Source organism: Microcaecilia unicolor, chromosome 6, assembly GCF_901765095.1.
Source record: "Microcaecilia unicolor chromosome 6, aMicUni1.1, whole genome shotgun sequence".
Lineage (NCBI taxonomy): Eukaryota > Metazoa > Chordata > Amphibia > Gymnophiona > Siphonopidae > Microcaecilia > Microcaecilia unicolor.
Window position 1 is genome coordinate 331,042,760 of NC_044036.1, and position 26,002 is coordinate 331,068,761.

The 26,002-nt window shown below is 46.3% G+C and overlaps 1 protein-coding gene across 2 annotated transcripts in view; it reads right to left on the bottom strand.

Moving 5' to 3' along the window:
* PRKCA (protein kinase C alpha) overlaps positions 1-26,002 on the bottom strand; it is a 611,673-nt gene that overhangs the window by 385,725 nt on the left and 199,946 nt on the right. For both annotated transcript variants that reach the window (XM_030208456.1, XM_030208455.1), the window contains exon 3: positions 22,178-22,260. In XM_030208456.1, the coding sequence (XP_030064316.1) occupies positions 22,178-22,260 (83 nt within the window). The remainder of the gene's footprint in view (positions 1-22,177; positions 22,261-26,002) is intronic.

A 26,002-nucleotide genomic window follows, 5' to 3' on the forward strand; every position in this document is an offset into this window, starting at 1 on the left:
GGGGGGGGGGGGGGGTTGCAGTTGCAGCGGCGGCAGTGGGGGGAGGCAGCTAAAGAGTACCCCCCCACCTCGGGCTCTGGCCCCCCTCCCGCCAAGGTCTGGCTACGCCCCTGCTGCACAGATGATCACAAAGCCTTCTTGGAAGCATTCAATGTTATTAAAATAAGTCTACTCTCACCCTCTTGTAGAACACCTACAGAATGGTACCTGCTATTTCATCCTTGCCAGAGGTTCGAAAGCAACATCTCTGTAGCCCCCTTGGTCTTATCAGCCAAGCACTAAGAGCAGGATTAGGATTTAAACTACAAATCTCCTTCACTGACAAATGAAAACACATCTTTTTAATTCCTCAACTACTTCCTAGGCTTCCTTAGCAAAGATATAAATCAAATCGCTCCCCCCCCCCCCCCCCCCCATATCTCAATATAAGTTGCTCCTGGGGGAATTCTGAGCAAAAAAAAAAAAAAAGAAAAAGAAAAATTATGCACACTTTATTTGTAATTATTTTATACAGAATTCCCCTATTATAAGGGTTGGCATCTCCTGTCCCCCACCATCAGATTTTCCTGTGCACCTTCCTGCAGACTTCCACCTCATTTTAATGGTGCACACACACAGGGCTCTTTTTGAGGGGGTACGTGGGGGTACTGAGTACCAGCACCTTTTCTAGTGTCTGCTAAAATTGATCCATGGACCCCAAGTTTTAATGAAAGAGCTCAGGCTCTACACATCAATTCTGCCTTGTCATAGATTCTGTGGCTGGGTGCAGGGGGCCTGGCTATTGTGGGGTGGGTCCCTCAGTGATCACCCCTGAAGGGTGGCCTGGCATTTGAGTACCAGCACCTTTTTTGCTAGAAAAAATGGACTGCACACACATAACCATCATTAACAGAGGTGAGGGGGGGAGGGGATTCTGCGTAAATTCTGCACTGTGCAGTAGCGCAGAATCCCCCCCCCCCCCCAGCAGTAACAAGTGCGCAACAACCATTAATTATTTTAACTGCTGACTGATATATTTTTTCTGTTTCTCTACAATAAATAATCAGCACGGACTGAAAGGGGATTTGTCAAATGGAAGATAGCAACTTTTTATGCCAATGACTGTTTATGCATTTTTTTTTTATTTATAGGATTTATAGTACCCAATTCAGACTGGGATGCAGGGAGTACAGCCAAAGGAACGAGACCATTATCAGCCAATTTGATAAAGAAAGCTACAAAGCTCTTCCTATATAATAATTCTCACCTCCAACAGGATGTGCTTGGGACCGTGCCTGCCGGAAGTGGTCTGCTAGGCAGGCACGCACTGACCTCAGTGACATTTGGCAAAGCAAAACAATCTGAGTGCTGGCCATTAGGACACAGGGTTGATAGGAGAGTTTTAAAAGACTGAAGGAACTGAAAGTGTTAAATGGGGGGAGGGGGGAGTTCTGAATGACTGAAAGACATGAACATTTGGGAAAGGAAAACAATCTGAATGCTGGCCATTAGGACACAGGGTAGATAGGAGAGTTTTAAAAGACTGAAGGAAACGAAAGTGTTAAACTGGAGAAGGGGGGGGGGGGGGGGAAGTTGTGAATGACTGAAAGACATGCAAATTTACGAGAGGAACACAATCTGAATGCCGGGCATTTGTACACAGGGTAGATAGGACACTTTTTTTTTTTTTTAAATGAAGGACGTGAAAGTATTACATCTTGGGGGAGGGGTGAGGAGGAAAGTGGTGGGGTATCCGGATACTGGGCGTTAGGGCCACGGGGGTACATAGACTTTTGAAAGCCTTAAAGAACCCAAAGTGTGGGAAGGAGGAGGAAAAGGAGGGGAGGGAACGGGGTGAGGGGCATTAGGAACAGGGGAGGGGGCCCTGTCACACACTCTCATTCTCACACACACACTGTCACACAGACAGTCTCACTCTGTCACACACCCGAACATTCACTCTGGCTCTCTCTCTCAAACATACACACTCCCAGGAAAACCTTGCTAGCGCCCGTTTCATTCGTTCCAGAAACGGGCCTTTTTTACTAGTATTTTATGATTTAACTGCAACTGAACGCATTTCTTTCCATACTACAGCTATTGCGATTTTGCATATTTTACTTTCTAGTTACTAAAGCATGTATACACTTCTGACTTTAAAAAATTAAATGAGAAAAGGTACAGTGCCAAGTGGTGTATAGTCAGTTACTCTATGGATTAAAGCAGGGCCGTGCCTAGGGTCTCTGGCGCCCCCCTGCAGACTATCAATTGGCGCCCCCCCCCCCCCCCCCCCCGTGAAAATGATCACGCCCCCCCCCCCCCCCCATGAAAATGATCGCTCACCACTTGCCACACTGAAAGGAATTGTCAGCAATATTCTTAGAAACAAATTGGTATACATTGCAAAATAAGATAGCAGATGTAAATTCTCAAAGTGGACATATTCCAAATGCTAAAATGAAAATAAAATGATTTTTTTTCTACCTTTGTTGTCTGGTGACTTTCTTTTTTCAATCATGCTGGTCCAGTATCTGATTCTGCTGCTATCTGTCCTCTTAACTCCATTTCCAGGGCTTCCTTTCCATTTATTTCTTTACTTTTCTCCTTTCTTCTTCATTTCTTGCTCTATATCCATTTCCAGCAATTTCTCCTCTCTCCCTGGGTCCTGCCCTCCCATCCATGCCCATTCTTGTCCCTCTCTGCCCTTCCCTCCTCCATCCATAGCCAGCAATCCTCCTCTCTCCCCTCCCCTCCATTTCCAGCAATTTGTCCTCTCCCTGGGCCCCCATGTCCATCCTTGTCCCTCTCTGCCCTTCCCTCCTCCATCCATAGCCAGCAATCCTCTCTCCCCTCCCCTTCCAGCAATTTGTCCTCTCCCTGGGCCCTGCCCTCCCATCGATGCCTCTCTGCCCTCCCATCCATGCCTCTCTGCCCTTCCCTCCGCGCCCTGGGGCCTTTAAATCTTTTACTTCTGGTCGCAGCAGCGTCAGTGAAAGCGGAGCGCTGCCGACATCTCCCTTCCCTTTGCGCTCTTGGTTCCCTCAGTGTCCGCCTTCTTCTGACGTCAGAAGAAGGCGGGACACTGAGGGAACCAACGAGTGCAAGGGAAGGGAGACGTCGGCAGCAGTGGCGTAGCTAGGGTAGTTGACACCCGGGGCCGGTCATTTTTTTAACACCCCCCCCCCCCCAAATCCAGTACTAGGCATACCGAGAATACAAAACACGACCTATAGAGCAATTTTACCATACCATAAGCAGTCGTTTCTATGAGTCACACAAGGAAAAGGAAAGCATCTTAAGCACTACAGTGAGCACTAGAACATCAATTCACCTATTGTAAAACGAAACCAGACAGAATAGTACAGATCGTCGATCCTGCACAGTCAATGCCAACTGAAAGCCATGTCTTTTTCACAAACACAGATACACCCTAATCCACTATAGAATAAGTAATCATAAACTTTCTATTTAGACAAAAATTAAACTGAACCCCCAATGCCAGACTCTGCATACAATGCAACGCCACAGAAACAGAAAATGTCTCCTAGTACTGTGCAAAATATAAAGACAGCAGATGTAAATTTGAAAAAACTAACAAATACCAATCACCACTTTACAAATTAACAAATAGAAATAAAGCAAATACAGAAAATAAAATAATACCATTTTATTAGACTAATACATTTAACTTCCAGAGGCCAAAATCTCCTTCCTCAGGTCAATACAGTATAGTGCTGTTACAGTATCCTATCCTGATCTGAGGAAGGGGGTTTTGTTCTCTGAAAGTTAAGTCAAAATGTATTAAAATTAGTCCAATAAAAAGATTACCTTATTTACATGTTCTATTTGTAAACATTTATTAACACAGCTAAAATACTATATCCTAAAGCAAAATAATAAAAATATATATTTACAGTTTGTTGTCTTTGGTTTCTGCTTTCCTCATCTTCTTTTCACCGTCTTCCTTCCATCCAGCATCTGTCTTCGCTCTCTCTCTGCCATCCAGTGTCTGCCCTCTCTAATGTGCCTTCCATCCACATCTGCCCTCTATTTCTGCCCCTTCCATCCACCATCTGCCCCAGTCTGCCATCTCTCTCTCCCACTTCCATCCACCATCTGCCCTCTCTCTCTCCTTTCCCTCCAGCATTTGCCCTCTATCTCTGCCCCTTCCATCCACTGTCTGCTCTTTCACTCCCTTCTATCCACTGTCTGCCCTTTCTCTCTGCTCCTTCGATTCACCATTTGCCCTCTCTCTTTCCCCCTCCCATCCATTCAGGGTCTGCCCTCCCTCTCACTCCCCATTCCATCCAGGATCTATCCCCCCTCTCTCAATGCCCCCTCTTTTCGGCTCCCAGTTCCCACCTGCGGCTGCCCCTAGTTCCAGATCCATTGATTCTCCCATCCACCTCTGCCCCAGGCATGACCCCATTCTCCCTCCTGCTCACTTTTCAGACCCCAGTTCCAGATCCATGCCCCTTCTCCCATCTGTCTCCCACCCAGTCCCTTCTGCCCATCCAAGTCCCCCTCACCCCATCTGTCTCCCACCCAGTCCCTTCTGCCCATCCGAGTCCCCCTCACCCCATCTGTCTCCCACCCAGTCCCTTCTGCTATCCAAGTGCCCCCACCCTCACCCCATTTGTCTCCCACCCAGTCCCTTCTGCTATCCATGTGCCCCCCCCACCCTCACCCCCACCCTCACCCCATCTGTCTCCCACCCAGTCCCTTCTGCCCATCCGAGTCCCCCTCACCCCATCTGGCTCCCACCCAGTCCCTTCTGCTATCCAAGTGCCCCCCACCCTCACCCCATCTGTCTCCCACCCAGTCCCTTCTGCCCATCCGAGTCCCCCTCACCCCATCTGTCTCCCACCCAGTCCCTTCTGCTATCCGAGTCCCCCCCACCTTCACCCCATCTGTCCCCCACCCTCACCCTGCCTCGTCTTCTCCCTGCCACCCGGTCTTTAAAAATAAATTGCCGACGCGAATAGCGAGCGCAGCACCTCGTGTGCAAGTAAAAGAAGCGGATCCGATCATCTCATTGGGCCTTCCTTCACTGTCCCGCCCTAGAGGAAATAGGAAGTTGCGTCAGAGGAGGGCGGGACAGTGAGGGAAGGCCCAATGAGATGATCGGATCCGCTTCTTTTACTTGCACACGAGGTGCTGCGCTCGCTATTCGCGTCGGCAATTTATTTTTAAAGGGCTGGTGCGGGGGAGGGGCTGCCAGGAAGAAGAGCAGCGGGAGCGGCGGCACCCCCTTTTTTTATGACACTCGGGGCGGACCGCCCCCACCGCCCCGCCCTTGCTGGTCGGCAGCGCTTTCACTGACGCTGCTGCGACCCAGGTGAAATATTTAAAGGCCTTTGCGGCGCGGGGCGAGGGTAAGCACCGCGGCGGCGCCCTCCAGAGGTGGGCGCCCCCCTGCGGCGCTTACCTCGCTTACCGCATCGGCACGGCCCTGGATTAAAGGCTTGTGAGAAGAACCAGGCTTTCACCTGCTTCCTGAAGTTTCGTTAGACATGGCTCTTCTGGGAGTAAATTCCAGAGCATGGAAGTTGCGCCTGACAAGGCTGGCTGGCGGGTATCACATCCTACAATTTCTTTTGTTGAGGGTACAGATAATGATGCTTCTTTAGAGGTCTCAAAGATGTGTAAAAGGCCTAACATTCTTTAAGAATTCAGGCCCATTTTGTCTGAGGGTCTTGAACCTGCTATGAGTGGGAAAGCGCGGGGTACAAATGTAAGGAAAAAAAAATCAAACATAGTTTTAAATTTAGCCCTGTAAGGTACTAGGAGCCAGTGTAGTTTTTGCAGGAAGGGTGTGATGTGGTCACTCCATTTGCAACCTTCTGTCAGTCGTGCTGGAGCATTCTGAATTACTTGGAGCTGATACAAGCTCTTTTTTGGTTTGGCCAGCGTACAGGGCATCTAGTCATGACGTTATCATGGCATGGACCACTGTGGTCAGACCCGTCTTTTCAACATATGGAGAAAGATTTTGTAGTTGCCGCAGCTGATAAACACAATTTTTAAAGGTTGCTTGAATTTGGGAGTCGGAGTCCAGCAGTTTCACAAGATTCCTGACTGGCGATTTTAGGGGAGTTCATACTTTCCAAAAAGTATTCTGAAGTCAGGTATTTGTCCACTTGTGTTAGGTACTCAAAGAATCTGTTTTGCTTGGGTTCAAGCAAAGTTTGTTGTTTTTGCTCATTCCTGAGTTGTGGTTAGACAGGCAGTCAGGTGTGGGTAGATCTGGTTCAATGGGTATGAATCAGTGGCGTAGGAAGGACGGGGCAGTGGGGGCGGTCCGCCCCGGGTGCACGCTGCTGGAGGGTGCAGAGAGGAGCCGCGCGCCTGTCGGCTCCACTGGTTCCCTGCTTCCTCTGCCCCAGAACAGGTTACTTCCTGTTCCGGGGCAGAGGGAGCCAGTAGAGTCGACAGGTGCGCGGCTGCTCTCTGCACCCTCCAGCAGCCAAGAATGCATCCGGGGGGGGGGGGCTTGATGCGTCGGGGTGGGGGGTGTCATTGCACCGGGGAGGGGGCTTGATGCACCGGGGAGGGGGTGTCGTCGTGCTGCACCTTGTGGGGACAGACGCCGCTGCACTCGGTGGGGGAGTGTGCAGCCGACCTAGGAACGCCACTGGTATGAATAGTTGCACATCATCAGCATAAATGTAGAATTTTCTGTCCATCGACTGAAGCAGTTCAGCCAGAGGCTTGAGGTAGATATTAAATAAAACGGGAGACAGTATGGATCCCTGTGGCAACCCACAATTCAGTGCCCAAGGTAATGATGTGCTGTTGCTGAACAGAGCTACTACTACTACTACTACTATTTAGCATTTCTATAGCGCTACAAGGCGTACGCAGCCCTGCACAAACATAGAAGAAAGTGCTCAAAGAGCTATGTAATAAAAGTGAGCCAAGTATAGGACAATCAAGCCATTGTGACATCACTGATGAGGTTGGCTCTTATTGGTGGACTGAGGCATTATGACATCACAATATTAGCTCTGGTTACAAGAGACTACTACTACTACTATTTAGCATTTCTATAGCGCTACAAGGCGTACGCAGCGCTGCACAAACATAGAAGAAAGACAGCCCCTGCTCAAAGAGCTTACAATCTAATAGACAAAAAATAAATAAAGTAAGCAAATCAAATCAATTAATGTGAACGGGAAGGAAGAGAGGAGGGTAGGTGGAGGCGAGTGGTTACAAGTGGTTACGAGTCAAAAGCAATGTTAAAGAGGTGGGCTTTCAGTCTAGATTTAAAGGTGGCCAAGGATGGGGCAAGACGTAGGGGCTCAGGAAGTTTATTCCAGGCGTAGGGTGCAGCGAGACAAAAGGTGCGAAGTCTGGAGTTGGCAGTAGTGGAGAAGGGAACAGATAAGAAGGATTTATCCATGGAGCAGAGTGCACGGGAAGGGGTGTAGGGAAGGACGAGTGTGGAGAGATACTGGGGAGCAGCAGAGTGAGTACATTTATAGGTTAGTAGAAGAAGTTTGAACAGGATGCGAAAACGGATAGGGAGCCAGTGAAGGGTCTTGAGGAGAGGGGTAGTATGAGTAAAGCGACCCTGGCGGAAGATGAGAGCTGATTGTTGTCTGTCTGACAAATAGGATATGAACCTCGTAAATACTTTGCCGCTGATACCTGCTTCTGCCTGCCTTGTAAGCATGATATTATGATCCACAGTGTAGAAAGCTGCTGAGAAATCCAGCAACACTATAATTACTTCAAATCAGTGTTTCAGAGCAGAAATCAAAAGCAGCTTTGTGAAATTGACCTTCCCTTTAGGTTAAGATTTTATTTATTTTGGGAATACCTTTTTTTACTAAATACAACACACATTCTAAACGGATTAAGTGAACTGCATGTTTGTTTGTATTACTTGCATAAAAACCTCTAAATGCAGAGCTATGTGTAAGTAACTTATTCCAAAATCTGCAGGAACTGTACTGCTTTTATATAGTACTAGGAAAAAAATGCCCGTTTCCGAGTGCAATGAAACGGGCGCTAGCAAGGGGCCCCCTCCCTCCGTCCCTCGGAGCTACTTGCGTTACTTGTTCGGGGTTCGCGTTTCGTCCCTCGAGTGTTATAGCTCCACCCTCGACGTCATGACGTTTTGACGCAAGGGCGGTGCAGACACTCCAGGGCACACCGGATATCTCGGGCGCCTCAATTTCCGTGGAGGCTTCAGAACGTTGGGGTTGCCTTTTATATAGAGAGATAAGCTTGAAAAAATGGTGCAGGTAGCATTTACCATGTTTAATTGTTGTTATGTTTTACTTATATATAGTCTGCACTATCTTAAAATTGTAGGTGGATTACAAAATTAAAACATACATAATAAAATCAACAACTGTTTCCTTATATCTTAACTTGCCTTAAGTTTAGCCACCCCTCTAGTTATCCCAACTGACTCTGTACTACCCATCTTGTCCCCATCTATGTTATCTGCACTTAGCCCCTTGGCTACATGGTAAGCTGTATTGTAGAAACGTTTTAGCATCATATGTTATCTATCTAATATAATAAAACGCACCCTCAACGTTCTGAGGACAACGTTCTGAAGCCATCTGACGTCACTCCCAGGCTGAAGGGTTCGTGGTGTGAAGCCTTCAAGCCAGCCAGCCGTCTCTGCCCCGCCCTCGCGTCAAACGTCATGACGTCGAGGGCGGAAAAAAATAAAACAAATCCGGCAGCGAAGCGTCAGGGAAGGAGGCGGCGCTCCCGACGTCTAGCCTTCCCTTCGCTGTGTTCCGCCTTCTTCTGACGTCAAGGATGACGTCAAAAGAAGGCGGAACACAGCGAAGGGAAAGCTAGACGTCGGGAGCGCCGCCTCCTTCCCTGACGCTTCGCTGCCGGAACCGCCACGGAGGTAAATTTAAAAAGAAGAAAAAAAACAAAAAGGGATGTTGGGGGGAGAGAAGAGGGTGGCCAGTAAAGAAGAACAATGGGAGCGGGAGGGCAGGGGAGAAACGACAGCATGGATGCGAAGGGGGGGGGGGGGGAAAGAGGGCGGCCCAGGCTGGGACATGGGAGAGAGAGGAGCATGGATGCGAGGGGGGGTCATGGAAGGGAGAGAGGGGACTTGCTGGAAAAGGGTGAATGGAGGCGGCAGGGGACAGAGGAGCATGGATGGGCATGGATTGGGAGGGCAGGGCTCAGGGAGAGAGGGGAATTGCTGGATAGGGATGAATGGAGGGGGCAGGGGACAGAGGAGCATGGATGGGCATGGATTGGGAGGGCAGGGCTCAGGGAGAGAGGGGAATTGCTGGATAGGGATGAATGGAGGGGACAGATGGGCATGGATGGATATGGATTGCAGGGCAGGCCTCAGGGAGAGAGGGGAATTGCTGGATAGGGATGAATGGAGGGGCCAGGTGACAGAGGAGCATGGATTGGAAGGGCAGGACTCAGGGAGAGGGGAATTGCTGGATAGGGATGAATGGAGGGGACAGATGGGCATGGATGGATATGGATTGCAGGGCAGGCCTCAGGGAGAGAGGGGAATTGCTGGATAGGGATGAATGGAGGGGGCAGAGGAAAACCTTGCTAGCGCCCGTTTCATTTGTGTCAGAAACGGGCCTTTTTTACTAGTGTTCTAATATGTGCTTATTAGGTGTTTCATTAATATCATGCTGACATCACATTATATCTCTGTTATTTTAATTTTAGTGCTGTTAAATGTGAATCATTTTGATACTATTTCATGGTTGTCTTATTATTAGGTTTTAATTTGCTGTTTTCAAATTTACCTCATTTATTGTATTTATGTTTATTCTTGGTTATTTTACTATTGCTATGTTGTTAACAAAATTGTAAGTTTTATGTTAAACTGTACCGGCTGTACACTGCCTTGGGTGAATCTCTTCATAAAGACAGCTAATAAAATCAATCAATCAATAAATATTATTATACCCAAAGTAAGGGGTCCTTTTATAAAGGTGCAGTAGTGTAGGCGTGGGTTTTGGGCGCACACTGATCCATTTTTCAGCTCGCCTGTAAAAAAAAATGCTTTTTTAAAATTTTTGCCAAAAATGGACGTGCGGCAAAATAAAAATTGCCGAACGTCCATTTTGAGTCTGAGATCTTACCGCCAGCCATTGACCTAGCGGTAAAGACTCACACGGTTGCCGGGCAGTAATGACCATACACACGCCAAACACCACTTGGCGCGCGTAACCGAAAATAAAAAAAAATATTTTTCAGACGCACGTCAAAAGTGAAATTACCACAAGAGCCACATGGTAGTCGAGTGGTAACTCAATTTTGGCATGCGTTGGGCATGCATAGCTGCTTACGTGCCTTAGTAAAAAAAAGCCCCTAAGTGTGTATAGCTACCTTCCTGAACAGATGCAAAAATGTACTGTGACTCTTGGATCAAATTACGTACAATCCAAAAAGATACCGCACTAGGTGTGGAGGTACCACACAGAGTGTGGAGGTGCACTTAATCCCCACGAAAAAAAAGTAAAGGGAAACAGAGGAGGGGTGGGGGAGATAGGCTCTTTCCGAACAATGGAGAAGACGTATGATTGTAAGTAAAACGTAATGTTTATTACAACAACTTGACTCAACACAGCCGTGTTTCGGCGCCGTAGCACCCTCCCCAGGAGTCCTCCAGAGGCCCCGACCGGCGCTTTGATAGTTAACACACCAACACAGCCTTCTTTTTCTGGACGTGTAATCACGACTCCTTTTGCTCATATGTTGTACTGTTATGTTCTTTGGAGAGAAGGAATTGTGTACTCTTCAGTGCATAGCTTTTGGAGGTTTTAACTGTTCAAGCACCGTTTAAACTTTTGGTGTGTTAACTATCAAAGCGCCGGTCAAAACCTCTGGAACACTCCTGAAGAAGGTGCTACGGCACCGAAACACGGCTGTGTTGAGTCAAGTTGTTGTAATAAACATTACTTTTTACTTACAATCATACGTCTTCTCCATTGTTCGGAAAGAGCCTATCTCCCCCACCCCTCCTCTGTTTCCCTTCAAATTATGTACATCATCTTTAACATTTGTATTTATTTATTGTTCATCTAAGGACAGCAGTTTGCAAATGCTTTCATTCAGCTTGGAGACTTAGAAATAAGACTGATATTCTGCAGCTGGAAATAGTCTTCTGATCAGTCAACCAAGAGACCACATTCATCAGGAATTTTGCAGCAGTAAAGACATTTCTATTTTTCTTGTCTAATTCTTTTTGACACAAGCCTACCTGAGTGAAAGATCTTTGAGCAGGGACTGTCCTTCTATGTTAAATTGTACAGCGCTGCGTAACCCTAGTAGCGCTTTAAAATGTCAAATAGTAGTAGTAGTAAGTACGTTAATAGGTCTATCTATACTCTTTGTCCTTATCTCTTATTTGCCCCGTTTGTCTGTCCTGATCAGATTGTTAAAGCCCTGTTGAGCAGGGACTGTCTCTTCATGTTAATGGATCCTCAGGAGCTTAGTCAAGATCGGGAGGCGGGGCTGGTGGTTGGGAGGCGGGGATAGGGCTGGGCAGACTTATACGGTCTGTGCCAGAGCCGGTGGTGGGAAGCGGGACTGGTGGTTGGGAGGCGGGGATAGTGCTGGGCAGACTTATATGGTCTGTGCCAGAGCCGGTGGTTGGGAGGCGGGACTGGTGGTTGGGAGGCGGGGATAGTGCTGGGCAGACTTATACGGTCTGTGCCAGAGCCGGTGGTGGGAGGCAGGGATAGTGCTGGGCAGACTTATACGGTCTGTGCCAGAGCCGGTGGTTGGGAGGCAGGGCTGGTGGTGGGGAGGTGAGGATAGTGCTGGGCAGACTTATACGGTCTGTGCCTGTGCCAGAACCGGTGATTGGGAGGTGGGGCTGGTGGTTGGGAGGCGGGGATAGTGCGGGGCAGACTTATACGGTCTGTGCCCTGAAGAGCACAGGTACAAATCAAAGTAGGGTATACACAAAAAGCAGCAAATATGAGTTATCTTGTTGGGCAGACTGGATGGACCGTGCAGGTCTTTTTCTGCCGTCATCTACTATGTTACTATGTAAGTGTATAGCACTGTATACTTCCGGTAGCACAATTTATTTGCATGTGCATCTTTCCTCCACAATGACATTTCGGTACCCAAACTTGGGTGCCATATACAGAATCCGGGAGTTTGTCTTTATTGCTCTGTTCTATGTTTCTGCGACGTCTCACCAAGAATGTATTTCTTTTTTGTATTGACTTTGCCTCTCTGAAATGCATTCCTTATATCCCTTTGGCTGTGGTCACCACTTTATGCTGTTTCCCTACCATGCAATCATCTCCGCACCTGGTTATTTAACCTCACATATACTTACCTCGCTTGCCGTCCGTCACCAGTGAGCTCTAACCTTCCCTAAACTTCTCCTCTCTTATTTTAGGCTCTGCTCATTTCGATTTTGTTCATATACTGCTAACTGGTTAGACACCCTGTGGTGTGATGGACAATGTATCAAGCAATGACAAAAAAAATACGTGCTATTTTTCATTCAATCATTCCCATCCTCCATCACTCACCTACCCCTTGCTTATGCCTCTCCTACTCCCTTCACCTTTCCCCATCTCTACCTACCTAGATCTTTTATTCTGCTATAATTAACTCATATTTTTTTTTCTATCAATACTATGTAATCCATATTATTATGTAAGCCGCATTGAGCCTGCCTTGAGTGGGAAAGCGTAGGGTACAAATGTAATAATAAATAAATACATTTTAAAAACCGTAGTACTTGCTACATCGTAATTCCGCCCTAAGTGAGGTGTGATCATCCTAAGGTCTCCTTACTGGTTGGTGCATAGTAGATTCCTTCCCCTCCAACCCCCATACAGATTTTGTACCACTCTCCTGAATTTCTGCACCTCAAAAATGCACAATACATTTTTTTGCATGCAATTTTGAACTGTATTACACCTTGACTGTCAGCCACAGAGCACGACTGCCTATAATGCAACTTGCCTATGACCATTTTTGATAGGTTTTCTTTTTTTTTTTCCAGAGTACTCCATCTTCTTTGGGCAGCTGATCATGCAAGATCCCTTTCACTCACGCACATCAAGTATTCCTTCCATATCTGCTTACAAGTTCCCATAATAAGCCATATCATATAACCAGCATAGCTATTGCTTGCATATCCTGGCTCTTAAAATCTGGCCCTTCCAAACAGCACTGGAACACCACCCCTCCCCCACTACACCTATTTAATCAATATAGGAAGCGTCTAGCCTGTCAAACAAACCTGGATCTGGGAGCACCTGCTCTGCAGACACCCTACTAGCACCTGGTCAATCAGATCAAACAGCTAATTAATTCTATCCCCTGATCTCCCCAGCCATTTAAGCACCAGAACTCATTACTTTTACTTGAATCATGCCAGACAGACTCAGCTGCTAATCAGTTCTGCTGCTAGATTTTCAATTTTGAAACTAGGGATCTTCTGTCCTTATGCTATCCCTTTTTCTAGCCCGTTACTACTACTACTACTACTATTTAGCATTTCTATAGCGCTACAAGGCATACACAGCGCTGCACAACCATAGAAGAAAGACAGGCCCTGCTCAAAGAGCTTACAATCTAATAGACAAAAAATAAGTAAGCAAATCAAATCAATTAATGTGTACAGGAAGGAGGAGAGGAGGGTAGGTGGAGGCGAGTGGTTACAAGTGGTTACGAGTCAAAAGCAATGTTAAAGAGGTGGGCTTTTAGTCTAGATTTAAAGGTGGCCAAGGATGGGGCAAGACGTAGGGGCTCAGGAAGTTTATTCCAGGCGAAGGGTGCAGCGAGACAGAAGGCGCAAAGTCTGGAGTTGGCAGTAGTGGAGAAGGGAACTTATCCATGGAGCGGAGTGCACGGGAAGGGGTGTAGGGAAGGACGAGTGTGGAGAGATACTGGGGAGCAGCAGAGTGAGTACATTTATCATCCAGTAGCTTCTCTGGGAGGGCTTCCACTGCCTCAAAGTGTGGGTTTAGGATTTTACAGTCTAACAGAACCGAGAATTAAGTTCCATCCTATATAATAATTCTCACCTCCAACAGGATGTGCCTGGGACCGTGCCTGCCGGAAGTGGTCTGCTAGGCAGGCACGCACTGACCTCAGTGACATCAGTGACAGACAATTTGGCAAAGCAAAACAATCTGAGTGCTGGCCATTAGGACACAGGGTTGATAGGAGAGTTTTAAAAGACTGAAGGAACCGAAAGTGTTAAATGGGGGGAGGGGGGAGTTCTGAACGACTGAAAGACATGAACATTTGGGAAAGGAAAACAATCTGAATGCTGGCCATTAGGACACAGGGTAGATAGGAGAGTTTTAAAAGACTGAAGGAAACGAACGTGTTAAACTGGAGAAGGGGGGGGGGGGAATTGTGAATGACTGAAAGACATGAACATTTGGGACAGGAAAACAATCTCAATGCTGGCCATTAGCACACAGGGTACATAGGAGAGTTTTAAAAGACTGAAGGAACCAAAAGTGTTCAGGGGGGGGGGAAGTTCTGAATGAATGAAAGAAATGGAAATTTACGAGAGGAACACAATCTGAATGCCGGGCATTTGTACACAGGGTAGATAGGACACTTTTTTTAAAAAATGAAGGACGTGAAAGTATTACATCTTGGGGGAGGGGTGAGGAGGAAAGCGGTGGGGTATCCGGATACTGGGCGTTAGGGTCACGGGGATACATAGACTTTTGAAAGCCTTAAGGAACCCAAAGTGTGGGAAGGAGGAGGAAAAGGAAGTGGAGGGAACGGGGTGAGGGGCATTAGGAACAGGGGAGGGGGCCCTGTCACACACTCTCATTTTCACACACACACTGTCACACAGACAGTCTCACTCTGTCACACACCCGCACATTCACTCTGCCTCTCTCTCTCAAACATACACACTCCCAGGAAAACCTTGCTAGCGCCCGTTTCATTCGTTCCAGAAACAGGCCTTTTTTACCAGTTTTGTATAACATGTGGCAAAGCTGCTTACCTCTAATACTTTATGAGACAAGCAGTTCTTTTTAATTGTCGAGAGATTACACTTAGCTAACACATTCGGGTTAGGAAAATTAAAAATCAACGAGATAGTCTATTTTTAAAAAAAGTGTCAAAATCTCGGATTGTGCACAGCATCAACAGCTGCTATTTTTAAAAATCTGAGTTGGGATTTGCTGCATGTTTATTGCATATGTAGTATTCATGAGTTTATTAGCCATACTGGTTCAATGAAGACAGATTTCTATTTCATAAATGACTAATGGAGTATGATGAAGCAAAATTGTTTTTTTGGCTAGCTTTAAAACCAGAAATATAAAATGAAGAAAAAATAAATATGCATAACATCAGCACATGGGAGGGATGACGATCATGAATAAATAATCAGATGAAATGTTTTCCAATTATTGCTCATGTTAATCATGGCTGCATCTAAAAACACGTGCACCATGAAGCAGACGCCGCTGTATTTCTGTGACTAACCAGCTGGAATGCTGGTCTCATTGTGCACCAAAACATCTGCATTCACTTTATTGTTATTAAAGAATTCAGAAGATTAATAGCAGTAACAATTCAAGAGCACCCGAATACGCACATTAGGACGGATTCCATATATGGCGCCTAGAAAATCAGCGCAGAAAACATTTCCGCCTACGTATATTCTATAAGCGGCGCCTAGATTTAGACGCAGTATATAGAATACACTTAGTTGATATTACAGCGCCTAAAACTATGCGCCTCCGTTTACACCAATGAAAATGTGGCGTAAATCCCAGCATGTAGATTTAGCCGCAAAGGGCCATTTTCTATATAACAACGCATGTAAACTTTGAAACGTCCACAACCATACCACTTTTTGCCTGCGGACATTCAAAGTTAGGCGCAGTGCGTTACAGAATACGATTAGGGAGTTGCGCGCGTAAATTCTAATGATTGTCAATTAGTTCTCATTATTGCTTATTAAATGCTGTTAACACTGATTAGCTTGTTAAGCCAATTAACTTACGAATCATTGTTACAGAAACTGTTTGGATTTCGGCACGCATCTCTAGGCCTGCTATACAGAATCCGGGGGACAGGGCTAGAAATTTATATATGGCACCAAAAAAAGCGCTATTCTATAAGCCGTGCTTTAGGTGCAGCCATTTGCACCAACTGAAATGTGGTGTCCGTGTATGTGCCTACATTAGGGGCATATCCCGTTATTCTATAACAACGCATATTAATCTTAGAAACGCCCCGTTATGCCCATAACCCTCCCATTTCCGTACCCCCTTTTTCAAATCGTGCGTAAACTTTAGGCACAGAACCCATGCCTAAATTTATACGTGTAAATATTAACTAAATCTAATTAGTGGAAATAATGGCTTGTTAAAAAGCCAGTTACTGGTGCTAATTGGCTCATTATTCAATTAAATTGTACATTTATTTGTAGCATTTATACCCCGCTCTTTCCTGCTCGATAGCAGGTTCAGTGCAGCTTACAATGTATGGGTAAAAGTATCGCAGAGATAACACAGTTGTATAGAGTAGGACAAAAGGAAGAGATGTGGGGGGAAGAATTGAGATATGGATAGTGTTAGTGGTGTGGATTAGGTTCGTAAATTGTTGGGTCGTTTGGATAGGCTTGTTTGAAGAGGTAGGTTTTCAGCCAATTAACGCCAGTTTTTGGCAACTTTTGTAGAATTAGGGGGATACAGCACTAATGAAAATGCAAGTTTCTTTTGATAACTCTATAATCCGCTGCAAATCTTCCGTTCTAATGTGTAAAACATTTATAGCATTCTACTGCAGGCCTAGAAGTCTCATGTGGCTTTTTTGGAGCCTTCTGTGACTCTCATAAAACACGGGATTTTTACAGCCAAGCATAAATCAAGTAATACTCTGGCTCAATAGGTTGCTAAACAGGTCTCCTTGCATTCAGTCGTGTGCCCCCCCCCCCCCCCCCCCCCCACAAACCTCCAGGGGCACTCAAAAGACCTACCAAACTCCCCACCTCCACTCACTATTCCCATGGCTAGCATCTTCCCTTTCCCCCTCTACCTTCCTTATTCCATGGCCAGCATCTTCCCCCCTCAAAAACTAGCATCTCACCCTCCCCCCACAAGGGGTATCATTCTCCCTCTTCTTCCTTATTGCTGCCGGTCCAAAGCTTAAAAGAACATTGAGGGCAGTGCGAGTACTGGTCTATACTAAAGTATTGCCATATCTCACAAATCACAAACAGAAGTCTACCTGGGGGGGGGAGGGAGAAGAAGTTAAGTGGAGGAGTGGCCTAGTGGTTAGGGTGGTGGACTCTGGTCCTGGGGAACTGAGTTCGATTCCCACTTCAGGCACAGGCAGCTCCTTGTGACTCTGGGCAAGTCACTTAACCCTCCATTGCCCCATGTAAGCCACATTGAGCCTGCCATGAGGGGGAAAGCACAGGGTACAAATGTAACAAAAATAAAATAGATACTATTGGAGATTCTACATGGAATGTTGCTACTATTGAGATTCTATTGCTTCTATTGGAGATTCTACCATGGAATGTTGCTATTCCACTAGCAACATTCAATGTAGAAGGCTGCGCAGGCTTCTGTTTCTGTGAGTCTGATGCAGACTCACAGAAGCAGAAGCCTGCGCGGCCACATTGGTGATCTGCAAGGGCCGACTTCTACATGGAATGTTGCTAGTGGAATAGCAACATTCCATGTAGAATCTCAAAATAGTAGCAACAGTGGAGGAGTGGCCTAGTGGTTAGGGTGGTGGACTTTGGTCCTGAGGAACTGAGTTTGATTCCCACTTCAGGCACAGGCAGCTCCTTGTGACTCTGGGCAAGTCACTTAACCCTCCATTGCCCCATGTAAGCCGCATTGAGCCTGCCATGAGTGGGAAAGCGCGGGGTACAAATGTAACAAAAATAAAATAGATACTATTGGAGATTCTACATGGAATGTTGCTACTATTGGAGATTCTACATGGAATGTTGCTATTCCACTACCAACATTCCATGTAGAAGGCTGCGCAGGCTTCTGTTTCTGTGAGTCTGACGTCCTGCACGTACGTGCAGGACGGCAGACTCACAGAAGCAGAAGCCTGCGCGGCCACATTGGTGATCTGCAAGGGCCGACTTCTACATGGAATGTTGCTAGTGGAATAGCAACATTCCATGTAGAATCTCAAATAGTAGCAACAGTGGAGGAGTGGCCTAGTGGTTAGGGTGGTGGACTCTGGTCCTGGGGAACTGAGGAACTGAGTTCAATTCCCACTTCAGGCACAGGCAGCTCCTTGTGACTCTGGGCAAGTCACTTAACCCTCCATTGCCCCATGTACAAATAAGTACCTGTATATGTAAGCCGCATTGAGCCTGCCATAAGTGGGAAAGCGCGGGGTACAAATGTAACAAAAAAAAAACTTGGCAGGGCTTGAGCATGGGTTTGCGGTTACAGGACCCACGCCACAATCGAATCGCCTTTTCAGTTCGGGCTGATGGAGGACATGGGGACAACAATGGAAGCAGCCCAGCAGAGAGGAGGGTCTAGCACATGCTGGAGCTGCACCAAATTCCGACACCCTAGGCAGACCCCTAGTCCACCTAAAGGCTTATTTTCAAAAGAGAAGGGCGCCCATCTTTCGACACAAATCGGGAGATGGGCGTCCTTCTCACAGGGTCGCCCAAATCGGCATAATCGAAAGCCGATTTTGGGCGTCTTCAACTGCTTTCCGTCGCGGGGACGACCAAAGTTCACGGGGGCGTTTCGGAAGCATAGCAAAGGCGGGACTGGGGCATGCTTAACACGTGGGCATCCTCAGCTGATAATGGAAAAAAGAAGGGCGCCCCTGACAAACACTTGGCCGACTTTACTTGGCCCTTTTTTTTTATGACCAAGCCACAACAATGTGCCCTAAATGACCAGATGACCACCGGAGGGAATCGGGGGTGACCTCCACTTAATCATCCAGTGGTCACTAACCCCCTCCCACCCTAAAAAAAAGGTAAATATTTTTTCCAGCCTCAAATATCATACCCAGTTCCATGACAGCAGTATGCAGGTCCCTGGAGCAGTTTTAGTGGGTACTGCAGTGCACTTCAGGCAGGCGGACCCAGGCCCACCCCCACCCCCTGCTGTTATATTTGTGGTGGTAAATGTGAGCCCTCCAAAACCCACTCTACCCACATCTAGGTGCCCCCCTTCATCCCTAAGGGCTATGGTAGTGATGTACAGTTGTGGGGGGTGGGGTTTTCTTTTGGGGGGGGGTGGTTTGGAGGCTCAGCACACAAGGTACGGGAGCTATGCACCTGGGAGCTTTTTCTGGAGTCCACTGCAGTGACCCCTAGGGGGACCAGTGCACTACGAATGCTGGCTCCTCCCATGACCAAATGGCTTAGATTTGGTCATTTCTGAGATGGGTGTCCTCGGTTTCCATTATCGCCGAAAATCGGGAACGACCATCTCTAAGGTCAACCTAAATGTCGAGATTTGGGCATCCCCGACTGTATTATCGAAACGAAAGATGGCCGCCCATCTTGTTTCGATAATAAGGGTTTCCCCCGCCCCTTCGCCGGGACATCCTGCAAGGACATCCCGTAAGAAAACTTGGGCGCCCCGTTCGATTATGCTTCTCCTAGTGTCACAGCTGGCTCTGATCCTGCTACATCTTACAGAAGTCACGCTGACAAATTATTTCTAATGCAACGCAGCTGTTTGTAGAATACCCAGGACAAGCTGTACAGCTGTTACGAGCAATGAGGAACCTATAGGAGTCACATCCTGAAAATACCCTTATAAAAAATCTGAAAAGCAAAGCTTTCCATATTACCAAGTTGATGCACTTGTATTTATGTGGAATTTGGAACGGCATAAAATAATTCTTGCACAGAAGAAATTTGGTCATGATGTTAGTTGGGACATTTCTGGAGATTTATTGCTGATCATGGTCCCGTAGTCCCAGACCAGGCTCTTTACTACTATTACTACTAATTTCTGGCCACAAAGGGTACAAAATTTCCTAGTTTTATTTAAAATTGATATAGTGCTCTTGAAGGGTTTACCTAGGCCAGGGTTGTGCAACCTTGATCCTCGAGGACCGCAATCCAGTTGGGTTTTCAGGATTTCCCCAATGAATATGCATGAGATCTATTTGCATGCATACCTGGCCCGGTGAGGGCCGAGGTTGGACACCCCTGATCTAGGCGGTTTACATGTAAAAATTATAATAAAAGTTTGAAAAGATAGGATAAGAAAGAGCAATGTCAAAAAAGGGAAGGGTAAAAGATAGGTCATGGGAGGGGGAAGGAAAGAGGATAGTTGCGGAGTGGGGTGTAGCAGATTCATCCACTACTGTGTACCAATCCGAGCAGAAGTCAAATTTAACGAAGGTCGCTGAAATGTGCCTGAAAAGAGAAAGGTTTTCAGGCCTATTTCAAATTTAGTAAAGAAGGATTCCAGACCAAGATGTAAAGGGAGCATGTTCCAAAGAAAGGGTTCATTTACACTAAATATTTTACAACGTATTGTAAGGTCTCCACCACCAGGAGACTCTTGGAAAAGTCAAAAGGTTCCAAATTCTCAGCAGTTCATATAAAGCAGTTATGCAAAGCAATTCTTCAAATAAAGTAGCTCAAAAAGGGTTCAAACCCTCCCCAGCAGTTCATGTCAGCAGTTAGGCCAAACAATTCCCCAACACAGCAGTTCAGGAAGGGTTCAAACTCCCAGCAGTTCCATGTATAGCAGTTATGCCAAGTAATTCTCCAAACCCAGTAGATCAAAAAGGGTTCAAACTCCCCAGCAGTTCATGTATAGCAGTTATGCCCAAAACCACCATTCCTCCTCTCTCCCTTTCAAAAGAAATCAACCTAGGGAGAGTGGCAAGGGACCCTCCCCAACCAGGCCAGCATTACACCCTGACCACCATCTGCATGACCCTTCCGTGGTAAACCTGTTCTCTCAGCTCCCCTCGTGGGATAGCCACCTTTTCCCTTCTTCTACCAGGCTCTCCTCCCGAGCAGCCCTCTCCTGTTTCACCTCCTTTCCTTCCAGTTTAGGCAGAGCAGCAATCTCCATCGGCTCCTCTTGCCCTACTTCCTCCCCCTTTTCTTCCCCTTGCTAGTCCATAGGTTCCTCCCCACACCCATTGTTCAGCTGCTCTTCATTTGCTTGATTGGGCAGGTTCAGAAGTCCTTCCCTCAACCTGGCTCTCTAGGACAGGTTTTTCCAACTCCCTTCTCTTGCCCTTCTCCTGACCTCCTCTGGGGGCTGTTGGGGATTGAAGTCCCTGTTTCTACCACGGGCCCTACTCAGGGGCTGCTGGGAATTGTAGTCTTTTCCTTTTCTCCAATCCCCCAGGGGAAAAAACTCCTCCCTTTCTGTACCCAGTCTCCCTTCCTCTCGAGCCTCCTCGTTCCTCCTTGTGCCTTCATTCTCCCTCTCACCCTCATATTCCTCACACAATGGTGTCGAAGCAGATTTGTCAATGGGTTGGTACTGTAAGATGTCATGAAGAGCAAAGGGATTCTGGGGGTATGTAAAGTATTAGCAGGCAAGAAAGATAGAGAGGTAATTAAACTCTGGAATTCGTTGCCAGAGAATGTGGTAAAGGCGGTTAGTGGGGTTTAAAAAAGGTAGATTATTATTAAAATTGACTTGGGGAAACTCCACTGCTTATTTCTGGGATAAGCAGCATAAAACGCATTGTACTTTTTGGGATCTTCCCAGGTAACTGTGACCTGGATTGGCCACTGTTGGAAACAGGGTGCTGGGCTTGATGGACCTTTGGTCTACCCCAGTATGGCAACACTTGTGTGTGGTAAGTTTTATAGCTCATTAAGAGTACTTTGAAGGTAATACAATTGGAAACCGGGAGTCAGTGTCCAGATTGGCGTAAAGAATGCTTCTCCAGAGCAAGACCAAGTTAAAATTTTGCAGTACAAAAAAAAAAGTGTAGCTTACTTATGGCTAATTGGAACAACAGCCACATAGGTTTGTAAAGTTAATTCATATAAATTTCAAGTTTACCTTCTTTGATGCCCTTTGCTTTATCTGTCCGTAAGCATGGAACTACATTCCTCATTAACCATAGAACGTACACGCGTTATCTTTAATATTTTCAAATTGATTTTCTGATCTTCCCATTTTTTTTTGTAATAAACTTATCAGTATTCATGAGCACTCAGAGGGGGATATCGTCACATCAATGCATATATAACACAGCATTCCATATTAAAGAAAACATCTGCCAATGTACTCACATCTGTGTCAGGCCCTTTGTCCGCACCAGGACAGGAAAAAGTAACAAATTCATGGCACCTCTTGTGAACCACAAAGCAGCAGACTGTGGAGAAGAGAGGCAAAGCAGGGAGATGGTCAGTGGATAGAACAGGAAATGCACATTCACTAAAACCAAGGCAGATGCAACACAAATTTACTTTTCCTCTAAACAAACCGTGGTTTTGCTATTCATACAAAAGGCAGCAAATGACCCTGACAATGGATATTTACCGCATGGCACCTTCTGCATATATGTTTTTCCCTTTGTTTCTGGATTGTGCTTTAGGGTCACCTTACTTGCAATAGAAGTTTTTTTTGTTTTGTTTTGTTTTTCATAGAAAGAGTATCCTCCCGGATGAGGGGATAATAAAGGAATTTTTTTTTTTTTTTAAAGCATGGGATAAACACAGAGAATGGATTCAAATCAGATTGGGGACCTTTCACAGAGTGGGCCTAAGTCCAACACAGGCTTACCACTAGCTCTTCTGGGACTACTGCTGGCCCAACGCAGCTGCCAGCGGTAGCCCCACCCTGAGCGTGCACCATTTCCTGGGGAAAAAGAAAACACCCCAGAAATGGTTTGCGCGGCAACAGCCCGCTGGTAATCGGGCATCGACGCACACAGCCCGGTTACCGCCAAGGTTAGCGCGGGGGCCCTTATCACCACCTCAATGGGTGGCGGTAAGGTCTCCCCACCGCATGGCCATGTGGTAAGAGTTATCTTACCATTTGGCCATTTGGGGGGGGGGGGGGGGGAGGGAGGGGGGCTTTTACCAGATGTGGGAAAAACAGTCCCTCGCTGCTAGTGCAGTGTCCTTTTCTGCCCTAGCTTGGTAAAAGGACCCATTATTCCTGCTGTACACTGCTTCCAGGGAATTTCTTCCAAAAAGGTAGTAAAACCTAGTAAAGAAGGTATACAGCATTTCCATTAAAAGCAAAACTTAACAGAGTAGCACATCTAAGAAAAGGCATAGAGGGGGGGGGGGGGGTATCCCTCCGCAGGACAGCAGAAACAACCCTAACCACCTTACTAAGCAGACTAGAAATACACTACATGAAAAATATTTATATCCCACATAAAAAGTTCAATGTGGTTTACAAAAAAAAAGCCTGCCGGTTAACTTCTAGGAATTAACAACCTGAACATAAAACTATTACGACTTATTCAATACACATTTCTGAAATACAAATGTTTTCAAAGCTTTCCAGGACAATCTATAATTGGCTAATTTCAAATCAGCAACTCATGCCACCATTTAGCGGCTTGATACAGGAATGATAACAATAACAAGCTCAGGGCCCTGTTTACTAAACCGCGCTGTAGGCGCTCAAACTCTTTAGCGGGCGCAAAAAGTTAGCACGCGCTAACACTAGAGACACCCATGGGAATGTTGTGAGCTCTTTGAGCAGGGACTGTCTTTTTCTTGTATGGTGTACAGCGTTGCGTATGCCTTGTAGCGCTACAGAAGTGATAAGTAGCAGTAGCAGTAATGTAGAAGCCCGCCCTTGCAGATCAGCAACGCGGCCGCGCAGGCTTCTGTTTCTGTGAGTCATACGTGCAGGACGTCAGACTCACAGGAACAGAAGCCTGCGCGGCCGCATTGCTGATCTACAAGGGCAGGCTTCTAGATGGAATGTTACTAGTGGAGGAGTAGCCTTGTGGTTAGTGCAGTGGAACATGGGATGTTGTTACTATTTGAGATTCTGGAATGTTGCTATTACTTGAGATTCTACATGGAATGTTGCTATTCCACTAGCAACATTCCATTTTTAGATTGTGAGCTCTTTGCGCAGGGACTGTCTTTTCATGTACGGTGTACAGCGCTGCGTATGTCTTGTAGCGCTATAGAAGTGATAAGTAGTAGTAGTAATGTAGAAGCCTGCCCTTGCAGATCAGCAACGCGGCCGCGCAGGCATTCTGTTTCTGTGAGTCTGACGTCCTGCACGTGCGCAGGCTTCTACATGGAATGTTGCTAGTGGGGGAGTAGCCTAGTGGTTAGTGCAGTGGAACATGGGATGTTGTTACTATTTGAGATTCTGGAATGTTGCTATTACTTGAGATTCTACATGGAATGTTGCTACTATTTGAGATTCTACATGGAATGTTGCTACTATTGGAAATTCTAGATGGAATGTTGCTACTACTGGAGATTCTGTTGCTACTATTTGAGATTCTACATGGAATGTTGCTATTCCACTAGCAACATTCCATTTTTAGATTGTGAGCTCTTTGAGCAGGGACTGTCTTTTTCATGTATGGTGTACAGCGCTGCGTATGCCCTGTAGCGCTATAGAAGTGATAAGTAGTAGTAATATAATGGGCGTCGTTATCGTTAGCGTGCCTACAGAGTGGCTTAGTAAACAGGGTCCTGTTTACTAAGCTGTGCTAGAGGCGAGTTATCGTTTTTATGTTTCAACAATTTTATTATTGAGAATCCAACAAGTTAAACACTTCAACAAGCTCTGTATGATTTGACACAAGTGAACATCATATAGAACAGTACAAAGTAAGAAATTCCATCCTCAAGATTTTATGTTTCCTCTCCCCACCTGTACACCACCCCATTTACCCATACTTATTCACTTAACTATTCAAGGGAAAGCCAAATTACTGCCCACAAGGTGGAGCAACAGGGTTTACCCTCCTCTTTGGAAAAGGGATTTTTACTTTTAACAATTTTTATTGACTATACAATTTAGAACAACATTTCGCAATCATCAAGTACACGCCATCTAATCATAAGAAAACAGCTTAGACTAACTAAATGTGCAGTGTATCATCAACGTTTTAACTTATTCCTTCTTCCCAATCCCCATCCAAACATTACCCCTCTTCAACAACCCCCTTAAGATAACTATTTATGCCTCATCATTCATCCCCATCCCCCTCTTCCCCCTCCCCCCCCCATACCCTATTCACCCATCTTCCCGTTCAGCATGCTTGCCCCCTTACCATGCTACTCCTTGATCCCTGTCGTACCCCATGGCAACCTATTCAAGATTTGACTACGTGCTCTTGGAGGCGAGTTACCGTTTTTTAGTGCACGCTAACCGTGTAGATGAAGAGAAACATGCGGAAAGGAGAAAATAGCAAAATGTACAGGGAAAACAGGAGGAACGATACTTACCTTTAAAATTCACGGCTTTTCCTTCCAATTTGTTTATAACATTCGCTAAGCCGAGCTCTTGTCCTCTGTTATCAGACACTTTTTAACTGCATTTTCTAGTATCCCATGTTTACATATACCTTTTCCCTTTTGCTTGTCTCTACAGTCTGTATTGGTACTTTAAAGCTTATGCTTGGTGCATTCACCTATCACTAGTCTATTTAAAGGTACTACTACTACTTAACATTTCTAAAGCGCTACTAGGGTTACGCAGCGCTGTACAATTTAACATAGAAGGACAGTCCCTGCTCAAAGAGCTTACAATCTAAAGGACACGTGAACACTCAGTCTGACAGGGGCAGTCAAACTGGTGCAGTCTGGATTTCCTAAAAGAGTTAGGTGCCGAACGCAGCATTGAAGAGGTGGGCTTTAAGCAAAGACTTGAAGATGGGCAGGGAGGGGGCTTGGCGTAAGGGCTCGGGAAGGTTGTTCCAAGCATAGGGTGAGGCGAGGCAGAATGAGCGGAGCCTGGAGTTGGCGGTGGTGGAGAAGGGTAATGAGAGGAGGGATTTGTCCTGTGAACGGAGGTTACGGGCGGGAACGTAAGGGGAGATGAGGGTAGAGAGGTAGTGAGGGGCAGCAGACTGAGTGCATTTATAGGTAAGAAGGAGAAGCTTGAACTGAATGCGGTATCTGATT